General features: G+C 36.8%; 1 protein-coding gene across 17 annotated transcripts in view; it reads right to left on the bottom strand.

Annotated features, from left to right (window-relative positions):
• Nucleotides 1–19614, bottom strand: part of DTNB (dystrobrevin beta) — a 248882-nt gene that overhangs the window by 115940 nt on the left and 113328 nt on the right. For all 17 annotated transcript variants that reach the window (XM_058551640.1, XM_058551649.1, XM_058551648.1 and 14 more), the window contains one exon: nt 6575–6699. In XM_058551640.1, the coding sequence (XP_058407623.1) occupies nt 6575–6699 (125 nt within the window). The remainder of the gene's footprint in view (nt 1–6574; nt 6700–19614) is intronic.

The following is a 19614-nucleotide window of genomic DNA, read 5'->3' as shown; positions in this document are numbered from 1 at the left end:
AAAGCATAGAAACTCAAAGTTGAAAGGGATTTTAAAAGTTATCTAGTCAATCTAAATAGGATTAATTGCTCAAAACTTTATCAGAATCTAAAAGGGAAGTTATCATTGCTTTTTTTGAGTGGCCTGCTGACTATATTCTTGGCCTGGGAATAATTTAGATTAATAAATACTTGAACTATAAAATTTGAGTTCTAGGTAATATTTAGTCTGGTAATACCTAGCAGAGTTGAAGGCACTTGTGGTATACATTACTAGAGCTGACCAATATTCTGTTTCTTCTCTCCTTCCTAGGTACACAGACGACTATACACATCTGAAGTTAGGTTGAGTTGTGTGGGAAATGTGTCATGTCTGAACCAAAGCACACAAGAACAGACATGAGCTCTGCATAGGCTCTCTTCCCTTGCTGCAGCAATCAATGAGGCCTCCTGTCAAGATGGTAGAGCCAGAGACTGAAGCAGCCTAAACCACCGAGTCACTGCCCATAGTTCAGCTCCTTCTAATCCACAGGGGACTTTGTGTCAGTGACAAGTAAACACTCATGAGGTGAACCATGAGATTTTGGGGCTAATTTTCTACTGCATTATTACCTAGCCTATCCTGATTATGTAATATTCATACCTTAGGACCTAACAGTTACACTCTCATCTTAGAGAAATCCTCTGTATGAGAATGCTCACAGCAGCATTGTAGGTTGAGGTTGTTTCCAGTTTTTCACTACAATATCTATCAATAGAATGGATTACTTGTGGCATGGTCATTCAATGGACTAACATTAGAGATTTGGGATAAATCTCAAAAACATACTATTTAATGAAGTAATAAACTTACAGAAGGATATGAGTATGACTATTTATATAAGGTTTTAAAATATGTGATTTTATGGATGCATAAACATCTAGTAAAAGTAAAAAACATGTATAGACTGATAAATATTAAATAAACGTTAGTGGCTACTCTTTGGGAGAGAGAAAGGGTAATGGGATTAGGAAGAAGGACATAGGAAACCACAACTTTATCTACAATGCTTTATTTATTTTAAAAAAAAAAGATCCCAGGGAAATAAAATAAAATGATAAGAATCAATAAAGAAAAATTCAGGTTCCAATTCTTAGCTGTCAGTTCTGGTTGAATTCCCACTTAAATTTCTAACAGAAACTAGATATGGGGAGGGCTTTTTCAATAAACAGAGAAGAGATCTGAGGTCAAATTTATCCTGAGACAAGGGAAGTGGAGCCACAGAAGACCACGAATGCTCAGGAATTAGAGACGCTTCTGAAAGAGGGGTGTGGGGCTGCATTAAAATAAGAGGATTGGTTGAAAGTCTGCCTGAGAAGTAGAGCATCTCCCACCTCCTCCATCCCACTCCCCAGCACCACAGAGCCCAATGACTACTCACTCTTTCTTAGTCCTGGTAGGAAACTTAGGTTACTCTCTAGTGAAACTGACCAGAAAGTCTGAACTCAGGCACACCAGGTAGAGGTGGGGGTATGAGCCTGAATCAAAATGGAGACATTAACTGAAAGTCTACACTCAACACTGGATTCCCCAACACAATTCTTCTGGTCAGGATATACACAACCTTTGACCCAACAACTGTATCCTAGGTATAAAGAAAATCTTACCCAGTTCCACTGGAGTAAGAGGTATTTACCGTGGCATTTTATGTGGAGGCAGAGATCTGAAGGCAACCCAGGTGTCCACCACAGGGAGAAGGGCAAGGTAAAATGGTGTTCATAATACCACTTATGTAAATTTTTAAAAAGGACATACAAAACAATACCTAGTTTTCAAGAACATATATACTAATAAAAAGATACACAATGAGCACATAGAATGGTTACCTATGGGTGGAGAGGGTGACTAGAGTGGGATATGCAAATAGAGGGGAATTTTTAAAATGTGATAAACAGCACAAAATAAGATGGTAGAAAAAAGTCCAAATATCACAGTAATAATAATTTTAAAATCATAATAACATAAATCAATTTAAATTATAATAAATGACTAATTATAATAATGATAATATTATAATAATGCATTTAAATGGACCAAACTCTCCAGTTAAGACAGGTTGTCAGGTCAGATTTTTAAAATCCAGCTTACAGTTTACAAGAAACAGATTGAAAACCTAAGGACACAGAAGGGTTGAAAGTAAAAGGATGGAAAAAGTTAAACTAGGCACATACCTAGCAAAAGATATTAAAAGATGTTACCAGCAGATAAAATAGACTCGAGGACAAATAGAATTATTAGGAATACACAGGGTCACTACATAAGAATTTTCAATTTCCTAGTGAAATGTATAATTTTGAACCAATAAAGCTATAGAAGATTTGAGCAACGTGATTAACAAACTTGACCTAATGGACATACAGTCATTCACTATAAACTCTGCACCCAAACAGCATACAACAAATGTTGTTTTGAAGCTTACTTGGAACATAATAAAAACTTGATCATATGCTAGATAATAAGTGTGTCTCAACAAATTTGAAAGAATTGAATAATGCAGACCATTTTTCAGACCAAAACGAAATTAAACTAGAAATTAACAACAAAAAGGCAACTAGAAAACCCCCAGGTTTGGAAATTAAGAAAGTATACTTCTCAAAGAAGAAATCATAACAGAAGTTAGAAAATAAACAATAGAAAACAATTAAAAAATTACATAATAAAACTTGGATACGACTCAGGTAGTGCTTAGAGAACTTAACAGCCTTAAATGCTTATTTTAGGGGAAAAAAAGCTGAAATGAATAAGCTAATCATATCTTTAAAGAAGTTAGAAAAAGAGTAGCAAAATAAACCCAAAGAAACTATAACAAAAGAAATAATACAGATAAGGGTGGAAACAATGAAATTAAAAAATATAATACACACAATAAGAGAATCATCAAAACCAAAAGTTGGTCTTCTGAAAGTCCACTAGATTAGACAAACCTACAGCAAGATTTTTCAAGGAAAAAAAAAAAAGAAAGAGAAAACCCATAAATACATGAAAGTAGGAATAAAAATGGGACATTAACACACACTATAGATAAAATATTACAAATTTTGTGCCAGTAACTTTGAAAATTTTGATGAAATTGACAAATTCCTATAAATATAAAATGTTTCAAAGTGATTCAAAGAGAAATAAAAATGGAATTTTTAAAAGTGGAATTAACAGTTAAAAATCTTCCTACAAAGAAGGCTTTAGGCACAGATAGCTTCACTGGTGAGTTTTACCAAAAATTTAAGGAGCAAATACCAATCTTAAACAAGTTCTTCCAAAATATACAAAAAGAAAGAATGCTCCTCAACTTTTTGAAGACAGCAAAATAGGCAAATTTTGCCCTAAAAATAAAAAAAACTATAAGGGAAATTACAGGACAATTTAACTCATAAACATACGCAAAATCTAAACAAAATATTAGCAAACGAAATCTAACAGTGTATTAAAAGGAAGGTCCACTTATGTTTATTCCAGGAATGTAGGGTTGTTTAAAAAAGCAATTAATGTAATTCACTACATTAATAGAATAAAGAATCTCATACAATCATCTCAATTAATGCAGAAAAAGTCTGATAAAATTTGACATCCATTCATGACAAAAAGAAAGCACTCTTAGCAAACTAGGAATAAAAGGGAACCTCTTTTACCTGATAAACAGTTTCTACAAAACCTACATCAAATAACTAACTAAATGAATCCTGAAAGCACTCTCTTCGGGATTAGTAATAACACAAGAATGCCTACTAAACCACTTTTATTCAATATTGCACTGAAGGTTCTAGCCAGCATAAAAAGATCAAAAGAAAAAAACAAGTATGATTAATCGTTAAAAGTATAAGGAGTAGGAGGGAAGAAACAAAGCTATCATTATTTGCAGGTGACATAATTATTTATAGAAAATCCAAAAGAATCTGAGTACAAATTACTAGAATTAATGAGCAAGTTAAGCAAGATGATTAGACAGTGGATTAAAATACAAAAACAATTTGCATTCCCATACACCAGCAACAAAATGTTAAGACACATAGTTCAAAAAAGATACCATTTGCACGACTGTATACATTTGCCAAAACTCATCGAATTGTACACTTAACGTGGGTGCATTTTATTGCATATAAATTATATCTCAAAAAAACTGTAGGAAAAAAGGCACCATTTGCAACAGCAAGAACAAACCTAAGGTACATAAGAATTAATCTAACATATATAAGGCCTTTCTGGGAAAAATTTATAAAGCTTTACTGAAAGGCACAAAAGAATATTTAAATAAATGGAAAGACATAACACATTCATGGAATGGAAGACTTAATATTGTAAAGATGTCAATTCTCCCCAATTTAATCTTTAGATATAATGAATCTCTGATCAAAATTCCAACAAAATTTTATGAGGGACTCAATAAGCTGATTCTAAATTTACATGAAAGAGCAAAGAATAGACAAGACATTCCTAAAAAAGATTACTTAATCCCTTACACCAATTAAGATAGTGTGACACTGGCAAAGGGATGGACAATTTGACCAAAGGAACAGAATAAAGAGCCCAGAAATCAGACCATGCATATTTAGAAATTTCATTTATGACAATGGTGGCATTGCAGGTCAGTGAGGAAATGATGGGTTATCCAACAAATGCCCTGAGACAAGTTATTATTCAAATGCAAAGAGAGAGGGAAAGAGAACTGAATATTTTATATTATACCATACAGAAAAATCCATTCCAGATGAATTAAAGACATATGTGAAGAGGACATCTTCAAAACCGAAAAAAAAAAAAGAGAGAGAGAGCGAAAAACCACTACAATGTTGGAGCAGGCAAGGATTTTTTTTTAATGAAAAGATGCAACATAAAAAACACTAACCAAAAAGAGAAAAGGTTAACAAATGTAACTGAAAAATGGATTACAAGCAACAGGTAAAATTCACTAAGAAATGTAGTGGGGAAAAAAGCATATTTTTTTCCCAGCGGGAAGAAGAAAACAATGGGAAACTGAAGGAAAAACAATAACAGTCAGAAAGTCAATCCAGTTATAAAGTTGGCAGGCATGATTTTGAGCAATCAGTGGTGTGTAACAAAGAAGCCCCCACTGAACTCTGATGAGAGAACAACCGCACAGGGGTCACGACACTGGACTACACAAAAGGATTTACAGAATGGCAGCTCACTGTTTGACTTGGTAACGAATGCTATTAACTGTAAATGCTGTCATTTAGTTTTTAACTTTTAGGTTTAACCCTTAATAAATCTCAGAAGACTTAGTTATGGTCATAGATAAGAACAGAAATACTATCAGCTTTGACAATATAAAAGTAATGGCACAGATGACAGAAGTTAGGAGGCAAAAGGAGAAGAGAGAAGTAGAAGGTACTAATTTCCTCAGCTGACACAGTGCAAGTTGGAAGAAGTTACAAGAAACTGAGAATATTTAAGAATATTATTTAAAATTACCAAGTTAACCAACTTAAAAAAATGGTGATATAATTATGAAAAACTGGAATGGGTTGATATAGAGAGTTATAAATGAGGTTGGTTCCTTACACCACAGAAAGAATTCAATAATGTCCAAAACTGGTAAGTCAAGAAAAGTGCTCTCAATACATTATTTAGCCATATGGAGGTAACCACTAGTAGATCTAAAACCCAGACAAAGCACAATGAACTGTGGGAGGATGTGCTGCATTTTATTACAAGCTCTTCTGTATTACTGAATTTTTAATCCATATGTGTGTATTAATATTTAATCCTATTAATAAATAGGAAAGTTTTTAAAATTACTGAATGAAAAAAAGAAAAGATCAAGAACCCTAAGAGCTTGTTTAGTCAACCTACCTACCATCAGGTAGGTAAAAGAAAATGGATGTCTACTCCAACAGAAAAACTTCTAAACACTTGATAAAGACTAATGATCAGAAAACCTACCAACTTTATCCAGCAGAGTACACTCAACATCATCATTTAATTCAGGGTGAAGAAACCAGAAAAGAGGCTGAATCTCGTCCTTCTAGATGTCTCTTCCTCCTTACTTTTCCTCTTTCTCTATTTCTCCAACTTTTTTGTTCCCTCTACTTTCTAGCATGAATATTCAACTAAAAAAATTTATATATATAACACTAGATTTGTTTAGAGAATATAGCCTTGTTTCCTAATTTTCTCTCAATACAAAAAGAGCAAATTAGGTTGATTTTCATTTCCATGTTGTCTAAACTCATTTTTAAAATCTCTATGGGGACAACTGCTGTAGAGAAGAAATGATCTATACCACTGATTTAAGGGAGAACACAAACAACAAAAGGCAACCTTGCTAAACCCAGCACAAAAATTACTACTCTTCAGCGTATTAATGTTTCTGCTGGAGATCGCTCTATTACTTAGACTTCAGGGCTCAGGAGCTAGCTTTCCACACAGACATTTATGGTGATTTAAAGAGATGAAAGCTTGAAGTCTAAGTTCCCCAAAAGTAAAGTAAAAACCAGAAGGTTAAATGTTCACGTTAGTTGATATTTGGTTTTGATCCAAAAGAATTTAGCAAGGTCTCCATTTCAGTACAATCCATATCCGTATCCAGGTATATACTTACACTATATTTGCAAGGTCAAGTGGTTTCTCTGGTTGATCAGGAAAAACAGGATGCGGGGGTTCTCTGGTGGGTACGCACCCCAAAGATTTACTAATGGCATGGCTCAGCTTCTTTGCAGGGGATTTCTGTGTCAAAGTAGAAAATAAGGAATTAAATCTTCAAAAGAACGAAAAAGAACTTCAAAAGAACTTGGTGACAAGAGCTGTAGAAAACATCTTTTCAAATACAAACTAAGTTTCATTATAATGAACATTACTGAGCTTTGCAGAAAGGAACCTACAGTTGTTCCAAGGTCATTTGTGGTCCTTCATTTCTGTACTGACTCTCCCATTTCTACTATGCAGTCACACTATCAAGTTAACGTTAACTTTCCTTTTGAACATCTCTATGTGCCCTTTGCATGAACTCCCTCTTTTGATGCTTCTGGATCGTTTCTGGTAAGATGTTATAGCTAATTCCCCAATTAGAGCTAGAAATTTTTGCTGGGCTAAAATACTAAAAGGCTAAGATGATGCTGAGAACTCATGGCTTTTGAACGTTAGCAAATTAGCTAACTAAGCCACATCCCAAAAAGTGGCTATTAAGAGAATATTCCCAAAATAAATGTGAGTCAGAACACTTGGTGTTAAGGGTTTGGCTATGTACACATACAAATGAGTGCACACACATACACAGGCAGTCAGCATCAGACCCGTGACTCTAAATTATGATAATGCTGAAGGTACAAAAATAAGTTGGCATACTAACACATTTCTCTGTAAGGTAGAATAATATACACCAAATCCAAGGACTAATAGGCTAGGATTTAACAGTAATATGCACCAAAGTAAACAACCTGCCACAATTAAGTTACGTAGAACACTCAAATCTAAAACCTCTATTTAAAGGAGGCTCTTTATATACTGATTTTATTGTCCACCCAATTCCCTTTAAGTAACACTGTTGTCTGGGATTTTCCTGGCAGGATATTAACCGCAAAAAATTCAAATATTTCAATCTACTGCCTCTGCGGTGTATTACCATCTGCACCACTTTAATTGGAAAATAGAACTTGTTTGCAGCTGTGTGCCTCATCAATACCACATCGCTTAACTATTATATGCTGCTTGCACATATTTTTACACAAAATAAGCAAAAAGCTGTTTGCCTTTATGACTATATAGGCAAAGTTAATTAATACTTCGTTTATAATAAAGACTAAATAATACCAATTTCTTCAGAGACTTCATATATTGGTTCCAAATCACCTACCACTATCCCCTCAACACATTAAATTCTGGGAATAGTCTAAATGTAATCTAATTTCCTGAAAATTATATGAAGCTAAACAAAGCAGAAATTCTGAGCTTCCCTCTAACTGCTCTCCATTGTCCTGCTGCCCAATGACTACCTGTAATGTGGCTGATTCTTCCCCCTCTAATCCATCTTTTACACTGTCCCCAGACATCATGTCGGTCTTCTGCTTAAAATCTTTCAAATGTTGATAATCATTTATAGAATAAGACCTAAATAAACGCTGTCATATTCCATACAAGCTCCCGCCTCCTTCCTCACATCTCACCTCACACCAGCATAAATGATGAGCTGCTCAGTTAACCCAACATACCACGTTCTCTTAGGTCTCTGTACCTTGGCACGTGCCTTTCTGATGCCCCTCTTTCCCAGTCTATTTCTCTGTAAATTTTCTGCTTGTCTCTCAAGACTGCTTGCATGCCTCCCTCCCTCTGTGAAGACTTTCCTCACTGCTCCATAAGTCGGTGCTCATCTCTCCAAGCTACTCATTTATCATGTACACATTTCCACTCTTGCACTTTGCGTCGATATTGCACTTTTTAATTTATGTGCCTATCTCTGTTAGACTGGTGCTCCGGAGGGGTAAGATCTACATTTTATTCATCTGTGTATTTCCAGAACCTGTCCTACAACAGAATGTTATCTGAACAAATTATTTGCCTAGATGAATTTCCTAGATGGCTTTTTCCTGACCAAACTACATAAGCTTTATTTTTTGAGAATCATGATACAAGTAGGAGACCATCAGAGAATATCTTAATTCACCTTTACAACTAACACTATACCTGTAATCCATGTATTAATTTCATGATTTTTGCTATATCTGAGAACCACCTGGGCCATTAATTCATGCAGTCTATGTGAGATGAATTATCATATAGACACCTTTAGCTGCATCCTATGCAATAACAGCCATAAAATCACAGGTTTCATGTATATACTTTATAATAAACATTAAATAACTACATGACAGTTAAAATAAAAAATGTTTCCCTTTACACCACCTAATATTCTCTACCAGTATGCTTGTTGTGCTTTTGAAAATACTGCTGTTAAGTCAAGGTTTAAGACCAGATCCAATTTCTAGTCTCAAAAATATAGATAGAGGGGCTAGCCCAGTGGTGTAGTGGTTAAGTTCGCGTGCTCTGCTTCCGCGGCTCGGGGTTTGCGGGTCTGGACCCCGGGCACAGACCTATACACGGCTCATAAAGCCATGCTGTGGCGGCATCCCATATACAAAGTAGAGGAAGACTGGCACAGATGTTAGCTCAGGGACAATCTTTCTCAAGCAAAAAGAGAAAGACTGGCAACAGATGTTAGCTCAGGGCCAATCTTCCTCACCAAAAAACAAACAAAAAAAATATAGAAAGGTAAAATCAATATATCAAAGTCAATTCCAAACAATTAGAGCACATCAAGAGAGGCCTGATATGAAAGGAAGGGAAAAAAACTGGAAATAAATATATATATAGGAAGGAGAATATTAACTAAGGTCTAGGACCAAACCAGAAAGATATTACCTCGAAAATTTTAAAGATACTCATTCAGTTAGGTTGTCTAAACATGCAAACAAATGATTTCCTTAAAAACGAAGAGTGAATTATAATATGGACCTGAAGTGAACTTCGCGGTGGAAGGAGTTTAGGAGGCTAAGATTAACAAAACCCGTAGGCAAGACTTTGAAAACTGCTATACGTGCCAAGACAGGGACATCGTGCCAAGACAGGGACATTACCTCTTCTGGCTACTCTGCCCCTAGGACAACGCCCATGATGTGGTGGTCAGTCACTAAATATTCATGGCAGTGAAGAAGGGAGTGAGGGAGGAAAGCAAGCAGTCCAGTTCTAGGGACTGGCGTCTCCCACGCTTCATTTAAGCTACAATGACAGATGCTCCTCCAGGGCTCTGTACCTTTCCCCTCACTTGAACTTTAAAACTGATGTATGGAGAGGCCTTAACCTAGAGAATTAAATCTCCAAAAACTTAGGCGATGATTTTCAAGATTTGTGCGTTTTCAATACCCTAATCCACTTTACCTAATTGCAAAACATTTCCTACCAACTCTTAAAAATAATACCAGTTATAATTTTTAAAAAATATATCAGAGCGTATAAAATGTGTATGTACAGTTAAAAAGTTATAAGATAAATACCATCTACTCACTCTTCTGCCTGAGAAACAGAACATTATAATCACTCTGAAGCCTTGCTGTGGGCCCTTATGTAACGTAGCCCACTCCCACCACATCTGCTCCTCTCCTGGTAATCAGTATCCTGGACTTTCTATTAACTATTTCCTCGATTTTATTATTTTAGCAGTTATATATAAATAATACATGATTTATTTAATGCAGTCACGTATTGCTTAACAACAGGGATATGTTCTGAGATGCGTCGTTAGGTGATTTCATCATTGTGTGAACATCACAGAGTGTACTCACATAAACCTAGATGGTGTAACCTACTACACACCTAGGCTGTACGGTACTAATCTCACGGGATCACTGTCAGATATGCGGTCCGTCGTTGACCGAAACGTCGTTGCGTGGCACATGACATGCATGTTTAAAACCTACACAGATTTACAAATTTTCTTTTTCTGCAATTTGCTGCTTTCACTCAAAATTATGTTACAATTCATCCATGGTGATGTAACTGTAATTCATTCATTTTTTCACTGCTTAATTGCACTTCATTGCTTAATCACATAATTTATGTAACCATTCCAGGGCCAATGAATACTTGGGTTGTTTCCATGCTTCCCTCTCATTCACAATGCTGCTGTAAACTTCTTTGTCCACGTCTTCTGGGGGTCATGTGTAAGAATTTCTTAAGAGTGGAATTACTGGGTCATAAGTTACATTCAATTTTACTAGGCTCTGTCAACTTGTTGTAACAAAGTGGTTACACTAATCTCCACTCCCATCAGCTGTGTAAGAGACTTGCTGACTTGCCACATTCTGGCCAACCCCTGCTATTGTCAGACGTTTTAACATTTGCCAATCTGGTGGCTGACAAATGGTACTGTGGTTTTAATTTGCAATTCCCTGATTACTAAAAAGACTGAGCATCTTTTCTTGTGTTTATGGGTCATTTGCGTTTCTTCGTCTGTGAAATTCCTCTTCCTGTCTTTGGCGTAGTGTTTCACTGGGTTGCCTTCATTGATTTGTAAGAGTTCTTTATATTTTTTGTATTTTAACCCTATGGAAGGTATGTCTTGCAAACAACTCCTACTTTAAGGCTTATTTTTCACTCTAGTGTTTTTGATGAACAGTCATCTTTAAATATAATGGTAGTCCTAATTTATTAACCTTTTCCTTTATATTTTGTGCTTTTTGTATCTTAAGAAATATTTCCCTCCCTGAGGTTACAAAGATATTCTCCCACATTGTCTTCTAAAGTTTTAACCTTTCATATTTTTAAGTTCAAATCTACTTAGAACTGATTTTTTTGATAGGTATGAGGAAAGAATGCAATGTTAGCCTATATGGATAACCAATTGCCTCAGGATCACTTAATAAATAGTCCATCGTTTTCCTACAAGACAGATATTCTATTTCTATTCCCGTACCAGTATCACAATGACTTAATTGCTATAGCTTCCTCTTAGCTTTTCAGGTAGCACCAGGACCCCAAATTTTCCATTGTTCTTTAGGAATCTTCACTATCCTTGACCCTCTGCACTTCCACTTAAATTTTAGAATCAGTCTGTCACTTACCACAAAAAAATCCTGTTCAGATTTTAATAGGAACTGATCAAATCTATAGATAATTTTGGAGAGAACTGACATCTTTACATACTGAACACTTCTTTCCATGAATGTGTTCATCGCCTCATGTATTTAAGCCTTCTTTAATGTCTTTCAATAAAGTTATATATTCTTGTCCATAAAGGATCTATGCATCTGTTATTTATCTGAAGTCATTTTATAGACAGATTTTGTATCCAGCAACCCTGCTCTCTTTTTACTTTATTTTTAAAAATTGTGGTAAAATATACATAACATAAAATTCACCATCTTAACCATTTTTAAGCCTACAGTTCAGTAGTGTTAAGTACAGTCATGTGCGTTACAATGTCATTTCGGTCAACAACGGACCACAAGATGATGGTGGTCCTATAAAATTAGTACCATACAGCCTAAGTGTGTAGTAGGCTATACCATCTAGGTTTGTGTAAATACACTCTATGATGTTCACACAACAACAAAATTGCCTAATGACGCATTTCTCAGAATGTATCTCCATAGTTAAGCGATGCCCGACTGTATATTCACATTGTTGTACAACCAATCTCCAGAACTTTTTCATCTTGCAAATCTGAAACTCTACACTACTAAACAACTCCTCATTTCCTCCTCCCTGGAGCCCCTGGCAACCACCAGTCCACTTTTTGCTTCTATGAACTTGAATGTGACTACTCTAGATACTTCATGTAAGCAGAATAATACAGTATTTGTCTTACTGTGATTGGCTTCTGTTACTTAGCATAATGTGTCCTTAAGGTTCATCCATGCTGTAGCATACGTCAGAATTTTTTTCCTTTTCAAGGCTGAATAATATTCCATTGTATGTATCTACCACGTTTTGTTTATCCATTTATCCACCAATGGACACTTGGGATTGCTTCCAAGTTTTAGGTATTATGAATAATTTTGCTATGAACACGAGTGTACAAACATCTCTTTGAGACTCTGCTTTCAATTTCTTTTGTATATATACCCAGAAGTGGAATTGCTGGGTCATATGGTTATTCTATTTTTAATTTTTTGAGGAACCTCCATACTGTTTTCCATAGTGGCTGCACCATTTTACGTTCCACCAACAGCACACTTGGGTTCCAACTTCACTATATCCTTGCCAACACTTGTTACTTGCTGTTTTTCTTTTTAATAGTAGCCATTCTAATGGGTGTGAGGTGATATTTCATTGTGGTTTTGATTTGCATTTCCCTAATGATTAGTGATGTTTGGTAAACTTTATCCTGGTAAAGATTTTTTTTTAATTGTGATAAAATATACAAAATATAAAACATACCATTTTAATCTCTCTGGTAAAGACTTTTGCCCTGAAATCTATTTTCTGAGATTAATACAGTTTCACTAAGTTTCCTTTGGTTAGTTCTTTGCCTGGTACATCTTTTTTTTCTTTTTTTTAATTTTTTATTTTATTTATTTATTTATTTTATTTTTTTTTTTTGGAGGAAGATCAGCCCTGAGCTAACATCAATGCTAATCCTCCTCTTTTTGCTGAGGAAGACCGGCCCTGAGCTAACATCTATTGCCAATCCTCCTCCTTCCCCCCGCCCCCAAAGCTCCAGCAGATAGTTGTATGTCATAGTTGCACATCCTTCTAGTTGCTGTATGTGGGACTCGGCCTCAGCATGGCCGGAGAAGCGGTGCGTCGGTGCACGCCCGGGATCCGAACCCGGGCCACCAGTAGCGGAGCTCTGGCACTTCACCACCAAGCCACGGGGCCGGCCCTGGTACATCTTTTTTCAATCCTTAACTTTCAACTTTTCTGTGTATATCTTTATTATTTTTGCTGTTTCTTATAAACAGCAGAAGATCCCAATTTATAAAAATATCCATTTGACCAATTGTTGCTTCTTATCTGGAAAATTTCATTAATTTACTGGTTACTAATATATTTGGATTTATGTCTATAGCTTGTTATGTCATTATTACTTCATTTTTTTCCCTTTTATTTTTGTCCTTTCTTACTTTTTAGGTTTTATTTTTCTCATTTTATTTTGTTTTCCTTTTTTTGGCAATTATATTCTTTGAGTAGACTCTTCTAGTGGTTGCTTTGTTTTTCTGAATTGGAAGTAATGTTTATTGAGAACTTAGTGTCAGGCATCTGACAGGTGCTTTGCACACATACATAGGCTCGTTTAACCCTCACAAAGGTCTTATGAATTAGACGCCAATACTCTCAACTTTATAGGTACAGAAACTAAAGCTCACATAGCTAGGCCTGTCTGACTCTTTTCATGGTACAACAGAGCCCCTCACCAAGTAAAGTCACTCAGAGAAAGAACAAACAGGAACTGGGAGAGACAGCCCAGGACAGTGAGATGTTCTTGCAAGGAGTCAGTTAGAAACAGACTGGGGACCCCAAGTACCACACTGGGGGTCGTGAATGGGAAGCTCGACTGAGACGGGGTGGAGACACAGAGTTTCCAATTGAGGGGGGGGCTGTGCTGCAGCAGCTGCACTGTGTGTTCCTGTGCCAGGGCTGAGACTTGTTTTCCTCACATAATCGTGGACCAGGCACTAAGACATTCTGAAAATTTTTTTGAGCTCAGAGGACTGTATTTTCAATCAGCCTGGAACTAATTCCTTGCACAGCACAGTCTTCAGCTCAGGGTACATGCTGACAGGCCCTGACATTTGGGAGCACAACAACCTAATGGAAAAAGCTCAGGACTGATGCCTCGGAGGCCATTCCCGTCATGCTCACATCAAATTATTCTCTGAGTACATCATCCTGAGCTCCAATCCACCATCTGAGGAGATCTAAGCAGAAATATAAGCCTACTAAATCCTCAGACAAGTTGGGAAACTCCTCTATTTTAACATGAACACTTAGCACAATCTTAATCAGCATCTGTACTCTTATCCTGTAACTTAATTCTTTACTCTAATCATGCCTCAAATATTCATGTCATAGTTGATTAGTACTTTAGTTACATCTTATTTTAAGCCCACCAAAATTAGTCATTATTATTATTTTACACATGAAGCTTAAATTTACCCACATTTACCAATTCCACTGTGCACCATTTCTTCTTGTATCCCATTTTTCCCTTCTTGTTTCAATTTATTTTTTCCCCCAAGTATATCCTTTACTAGTTCCTTCAGCAATGGTCTATTGGTGGCAAACTCATTGAGATTTTTTCTGAAAAGATCTTTATTTCTTCTTTGCTCTTGAACAGATTAGCTAGGTACAGAATGCTAGGTTGATCTTTTCATTCTATCATTCAAATCTTTGAATCGTCTTTCACATTTTCCATTTCCCTACATCTGTGCTCACTAATCTGTATCCTGGTTAATTTCTTCACATCTATTTTCCATTCTCTAACTTTTGCTGTAGCTATCTCCAATTTGCTATTTAATCCCTCCATTGAGCTTAACCTTACTATTTTTTATTTCTGGAAGTTCAGTTTGGTCTTTTTTCATATTGACTTGTTCCTTTTTAAAATGTCACTATTACTAAATTTACTTCAACTTTTTAAATGAATCATTTTCTAAAGTTCTTGGTATACTAACTTAATATTTGTTGTGTTTCTGCTTCTCCCTCATAGTGGAATGTTTTGCAACTGAGTTTGCAATTTTTTTTTTTTTTTCTGGTGAGGAAGACCAGCCCTGAGCTAACATCCATGCCAATCTTCCTTTTTTTGCTGAGGAAGACTGACCCTGGGCTAACATCCGTGCCCATCTCCCTCCACTTTATATGGAACGCCACCACAGCATGGCTTGACAAGCAGTGTGTCGGTGCACGCCCAGGATCCGAACCCCCGGCCACCGCAGCAGTGTGCGCACTTAATCACTACACCACTAGGCCAGCCCCGAGTTTGCAATTTTTGATAAAGAGCTCACCTTTAGCAGAGATTGTTTTCTGTATAGGAGTCCCATTGGTACCTTCTCTGGGTCAGTGGAGTATTTCTAGCCCCTCTTTTTTAAGGAGGCAGCTCTTCTAAAGTTCGAGCCTTTATAAAAATATCAATTCTACTCACCTTAAGTGGATCCAAGATAGTTTTCCTATGACACAGGGGCACTAAACCCCAACCACTGACCTAAATCTAGTATCCAGTCTGATAGACCCCTGGGACACTACAGTTTTAGGTTTCATTTCTGACAGCCAAGGATTTCTCTGACTTTTATTGAAGTTCAGTTCTGCGTTTCAATCTTGTGTTTCTGCTGTTATATTTAATCCAGGATGCATGTCTGTTGTTGGTGATGGGAGGTTACAATTAGCTTAGTCTACCATGTTGCTGGATCTACAAGTTAGGTTTGTGCAACAGATAGACCTTCTAAAGTTGAATTATTTTCACACTTCCAGGATAAATGCTATTTGATCATGCTCAAATTAATTTACTAACTTTTTTTTTTTTTTTTTGTGAGGAGGACCAGCCCTGAGCTAACATCCAATGCCAATCCTCCTCTTTTTTGCTGAGGAAGACTGGCCCTGGGCTAACATCCGTGCCCATCTTCCTCTACTTTATATGGGACGCCGCCACAGCATGGCCTGACAAGCGGTGCGTTGGTGCGCGCCCGGGATCCGAACCGGCGCACCCCGGGCTGCCGCAGTGGAGCGCGCGCACTTAACCGCTTGTGCCACCGGGCTGGCCCCACTAACTTTTTTAATGTAAGACTTTTTTTTTTTTTTTTAAGATTTTATTTATTTTCTTTCCCCCCAAAGCCCCAGTAGATAGGTGTATGTCATAGCTGCACATCCTTCTAGTTGCTGTATGTGGGACGCGGCGTCAGCATGGCCGGAGAAGCGGTGCGTCGGTGCGCACCCGGGATCCGAACCCGGGCCGCCAGCAGCGGAGCGCGCGCACTTAACCGCTAAGCCACGGGGCCGGCCCTAATGTAAGACTTTTGCATCTATATTTTAAGCAAGGATGGCTTACTTTTCTTTTCTGGTGCTATCCTTGCCTATTTGCAGATGCAAGTTATGCTGGCCTAGTAAAACTGGTTGGATGGCTTCCAATCTTTTCTTGTGATCTGGAACAATACATGTAAAATGAAAACTATCTGTTCCTTGAAGGTTTGAGTGAACTCACCTTCACAACAGTCTCTGCTTCATGCTTTCTTTGAGGTATGGATCTTTGACTCTCATTCTAATATTTTTACCCAGCTTGTGGCCTATTCAGATTTTCTACTTCTTCCTGTACCCAATTTGGTAATATCTATTTTCCTAGAAAATTGCCCACTTCATTGAGGTCTTCCAATTCATCAGCATAAAGTTGTTCATAGTATTGTCTTACAATTACAAAAAAAGCAAAATTGTTCTGTACCCAAATCCCTCTTTTCATTGCTGACATTTTTTTTACTTTTTAGAAACTACACTTGTCAAAATATTAGATCTATTCTACTAATTTTTTTCAAACCACCATCCTTTTGTTACATTTATCAAGTTTGTTATTTCTATTTCAATAATTTTTGTGTTCATTTTATTACTCTTTTCTACTTCAGGTTTATCAGTTCTTTTTCAGTTTCAGAGTTGAAATCTAGGTTCACTTATTTTCAATATTTTTTCTAAAAAGTTCATTTAAGGTTATAATTTTTCCTTTGTGTACCATTTGAGATAGAACACACAGGTTTAGACATGTGCTTTTCTAGTCATTTAAATTTTTTTTTTTTATTTTTCTCCCCCAAAGCCCCAGCAGATAGTTGTATGTCATAGCTGCACATCCTTCTAGTTGCTTTATGTGGGACGTGGCCTCAGCATGGCCGGAGAAGCGGTGTGTCGGTGTGCGCCCGGGATCCGAACCCGGGCCGCCAGCAGCGGAGCGCGCGCACTTAACCACTAAGCCACGGGGCCGGCCCTCTAGTCATTTAATCTTGATAATTTTGATTATCAATTATCTTTATCCCATAATTTTAAAGATTTTATTTATTTATTTATTTTCCCCCCAAAGCCCCAGTAGATAGTTGTATGTCATAGCTGCACGTCCTTCTAGTTGCTGTATGTGGGACGCGGCCTCAGCATGGCCAGAGAAGCGGTGCGTCGGTGCATGCCCGGGATCCGAACCCGGGTCGCCAGCAGCGGAGCACGCGCACTTACCCGCTAAGCCACGGGGCTGGCCCCTTATCCCATAATTTTAGAAGTTTATTTTCTTTTTAAATTCCAGATGTGTATACAGGTTATTTTTTTCTTTCTGTAGTGGTTTCTAATTTTACTGCATAGTGGTCAGGGAAGGCTCCATTCTGAATCAAGGCCAGAAGGAGATGAGGGAGCGAGGCATGTGGACATCTGGGAAAGAAGCTCCACAGGCAGAGGGAAGAAAAGCAACGGCCTTGAGACGTGAACTTTGCTGGTGTGATGAAAGAACAGCAAGAAGTGCAGTGTGCTTGGAGTGGAGTGAGGGAGAGCAGGGTAGGAGATGAGGTGAGAGGTGGGGGCATCGAGTGGTATAAGCCCTTGACACTGAGTAAGATGGGAAACTGCTGGAGTGTGTTGAGCAGGATCTGATGTTTTTAACAGGATTATTCTGGCTGCTATACTTAAAACAGACTGAAGGTAACAAGGGGAGAATTAGAAACATGATTCAGATCATCATTTAGAAAGCCTCGTAATAATTTATAAATGTATATATTTATATACATACACGCATAACCATGCAGTGCTATCAAGAGCAGGACAAACAGGCTCACAACTGATATCAACTCTCATAAATTACACTTTTTAGCATTTTGGACACGCCCTACATCCCTTCCAATGTCGTGTGCCTTAAACTGTTTTGTCTCATATTAATATTCTGTACTACCTTTTTCATCCCTTTATTATGAACTGTTTGTATCCTTCTCTGAAATAGCATATACGTGGTTTTTGGTCATTTTATTAAGTCTGAGAGTTTTTATCTTTTAAATAGATGAGTTTAATTCATTTACATTTATTTTAATTGCTGATATCTACGTTTAAGTTTCTTCCTAGCAACTTATTTTGTGTTTCTATCTACCATGATATTCTTTTATCTTTACTTTCCTGTATTCTATAGGATTGGACAAGGTTGTTTTTGCTACATGTTTTCTTCTAATAGTTCTAAGACTTTATATTTTACAGTCATGTGCCACATAACAACATTTCGGTCAACGACGGGCCACATATACGACAGTGGTCCCGTAAGATTAGTACCATACAGCCCAGGTGTGCAGTAGGCTAGAGCATCTAGATTTGTGTAAGTACACTCTATGATGTTCGCACAACAACGAAATTGCCTAATGACACATTTCTAAGAACATATCGTCGTTAAGCCATGCACGATTGTATATCTAATTCTTCTAGGAGTTACCCTTAAATTTTTAATGCATACTTAAAATCACATTTTCTTACAAGTTAGAGTTAATTACATTTATTATCCTCCCCGTGAAATCTTTAGCAAGTTTTTATTTCCCTTTTTCATTCCACTACCTACAAATTCCATGTTGCTATCTTTACTGACTTAAGTTACAACTTATTAAAAGTCATCTTATATTTTACAATCAATATTTACTTAGATTTTACATTGTATATTTTACAACCAATATTTATTTAGATTTAACATTGTTTTCCTGATTTCTCTGTTTCTTCTTTTTTTTATACTCCATTACCTTCTTGGTTCATTTTTTTCCCTACTGCAGTATATCTTTAAACAGTTCTTTCAGCAAAGGGCTTTCAAAGTCCTTCAAGTCTGAAAATGTTATTGTAGTGCCCTTGCTGCTGAAAGATAGTTTGGGAGGGAAAAGAATTTACGTTTGAATTTTTTTCTCTCAGCACCTTGAAGACATTGTGCTTTTCTAAAAACCAGTGATGAAGTCTAACGTCATTTGGATTCTCATTCTTTTGCAGACCATCAGTCTTTTCTCTCTGGTGTCTCCTAGGAATTTCTCATCATTATCACTAGGATGTAGATAGGTGCTGATTTGTGTTGTTTCTTTTTTAAATGTATTTTCCTGACCAGTTAGTAGGCTCTTTCTACATAAGGGCTCACACTTTTTTCAGTTGGAAAATTTTCAAACGTTATTTCTTCAAATATTG

This window comes from Diceros bicornis, chromosome 12 (genome assembly GCF_020826845.1).
Source record: "Diceros bicornis minor isolate mBicDic1 chromosome 12, mDicBic1.mat.cur, whole genome shotgun sequence".
NCBI lineage: Eukaryota > Metazoa > Chordata > Mammalia > Perissodactyla > Rhinocerotidae > Diceros > Diceros bicornis.
Note: the sequence above shows the minus strand (reverse complement) of the source record. Positions and strands in the feature narration are given on the sequence as shown.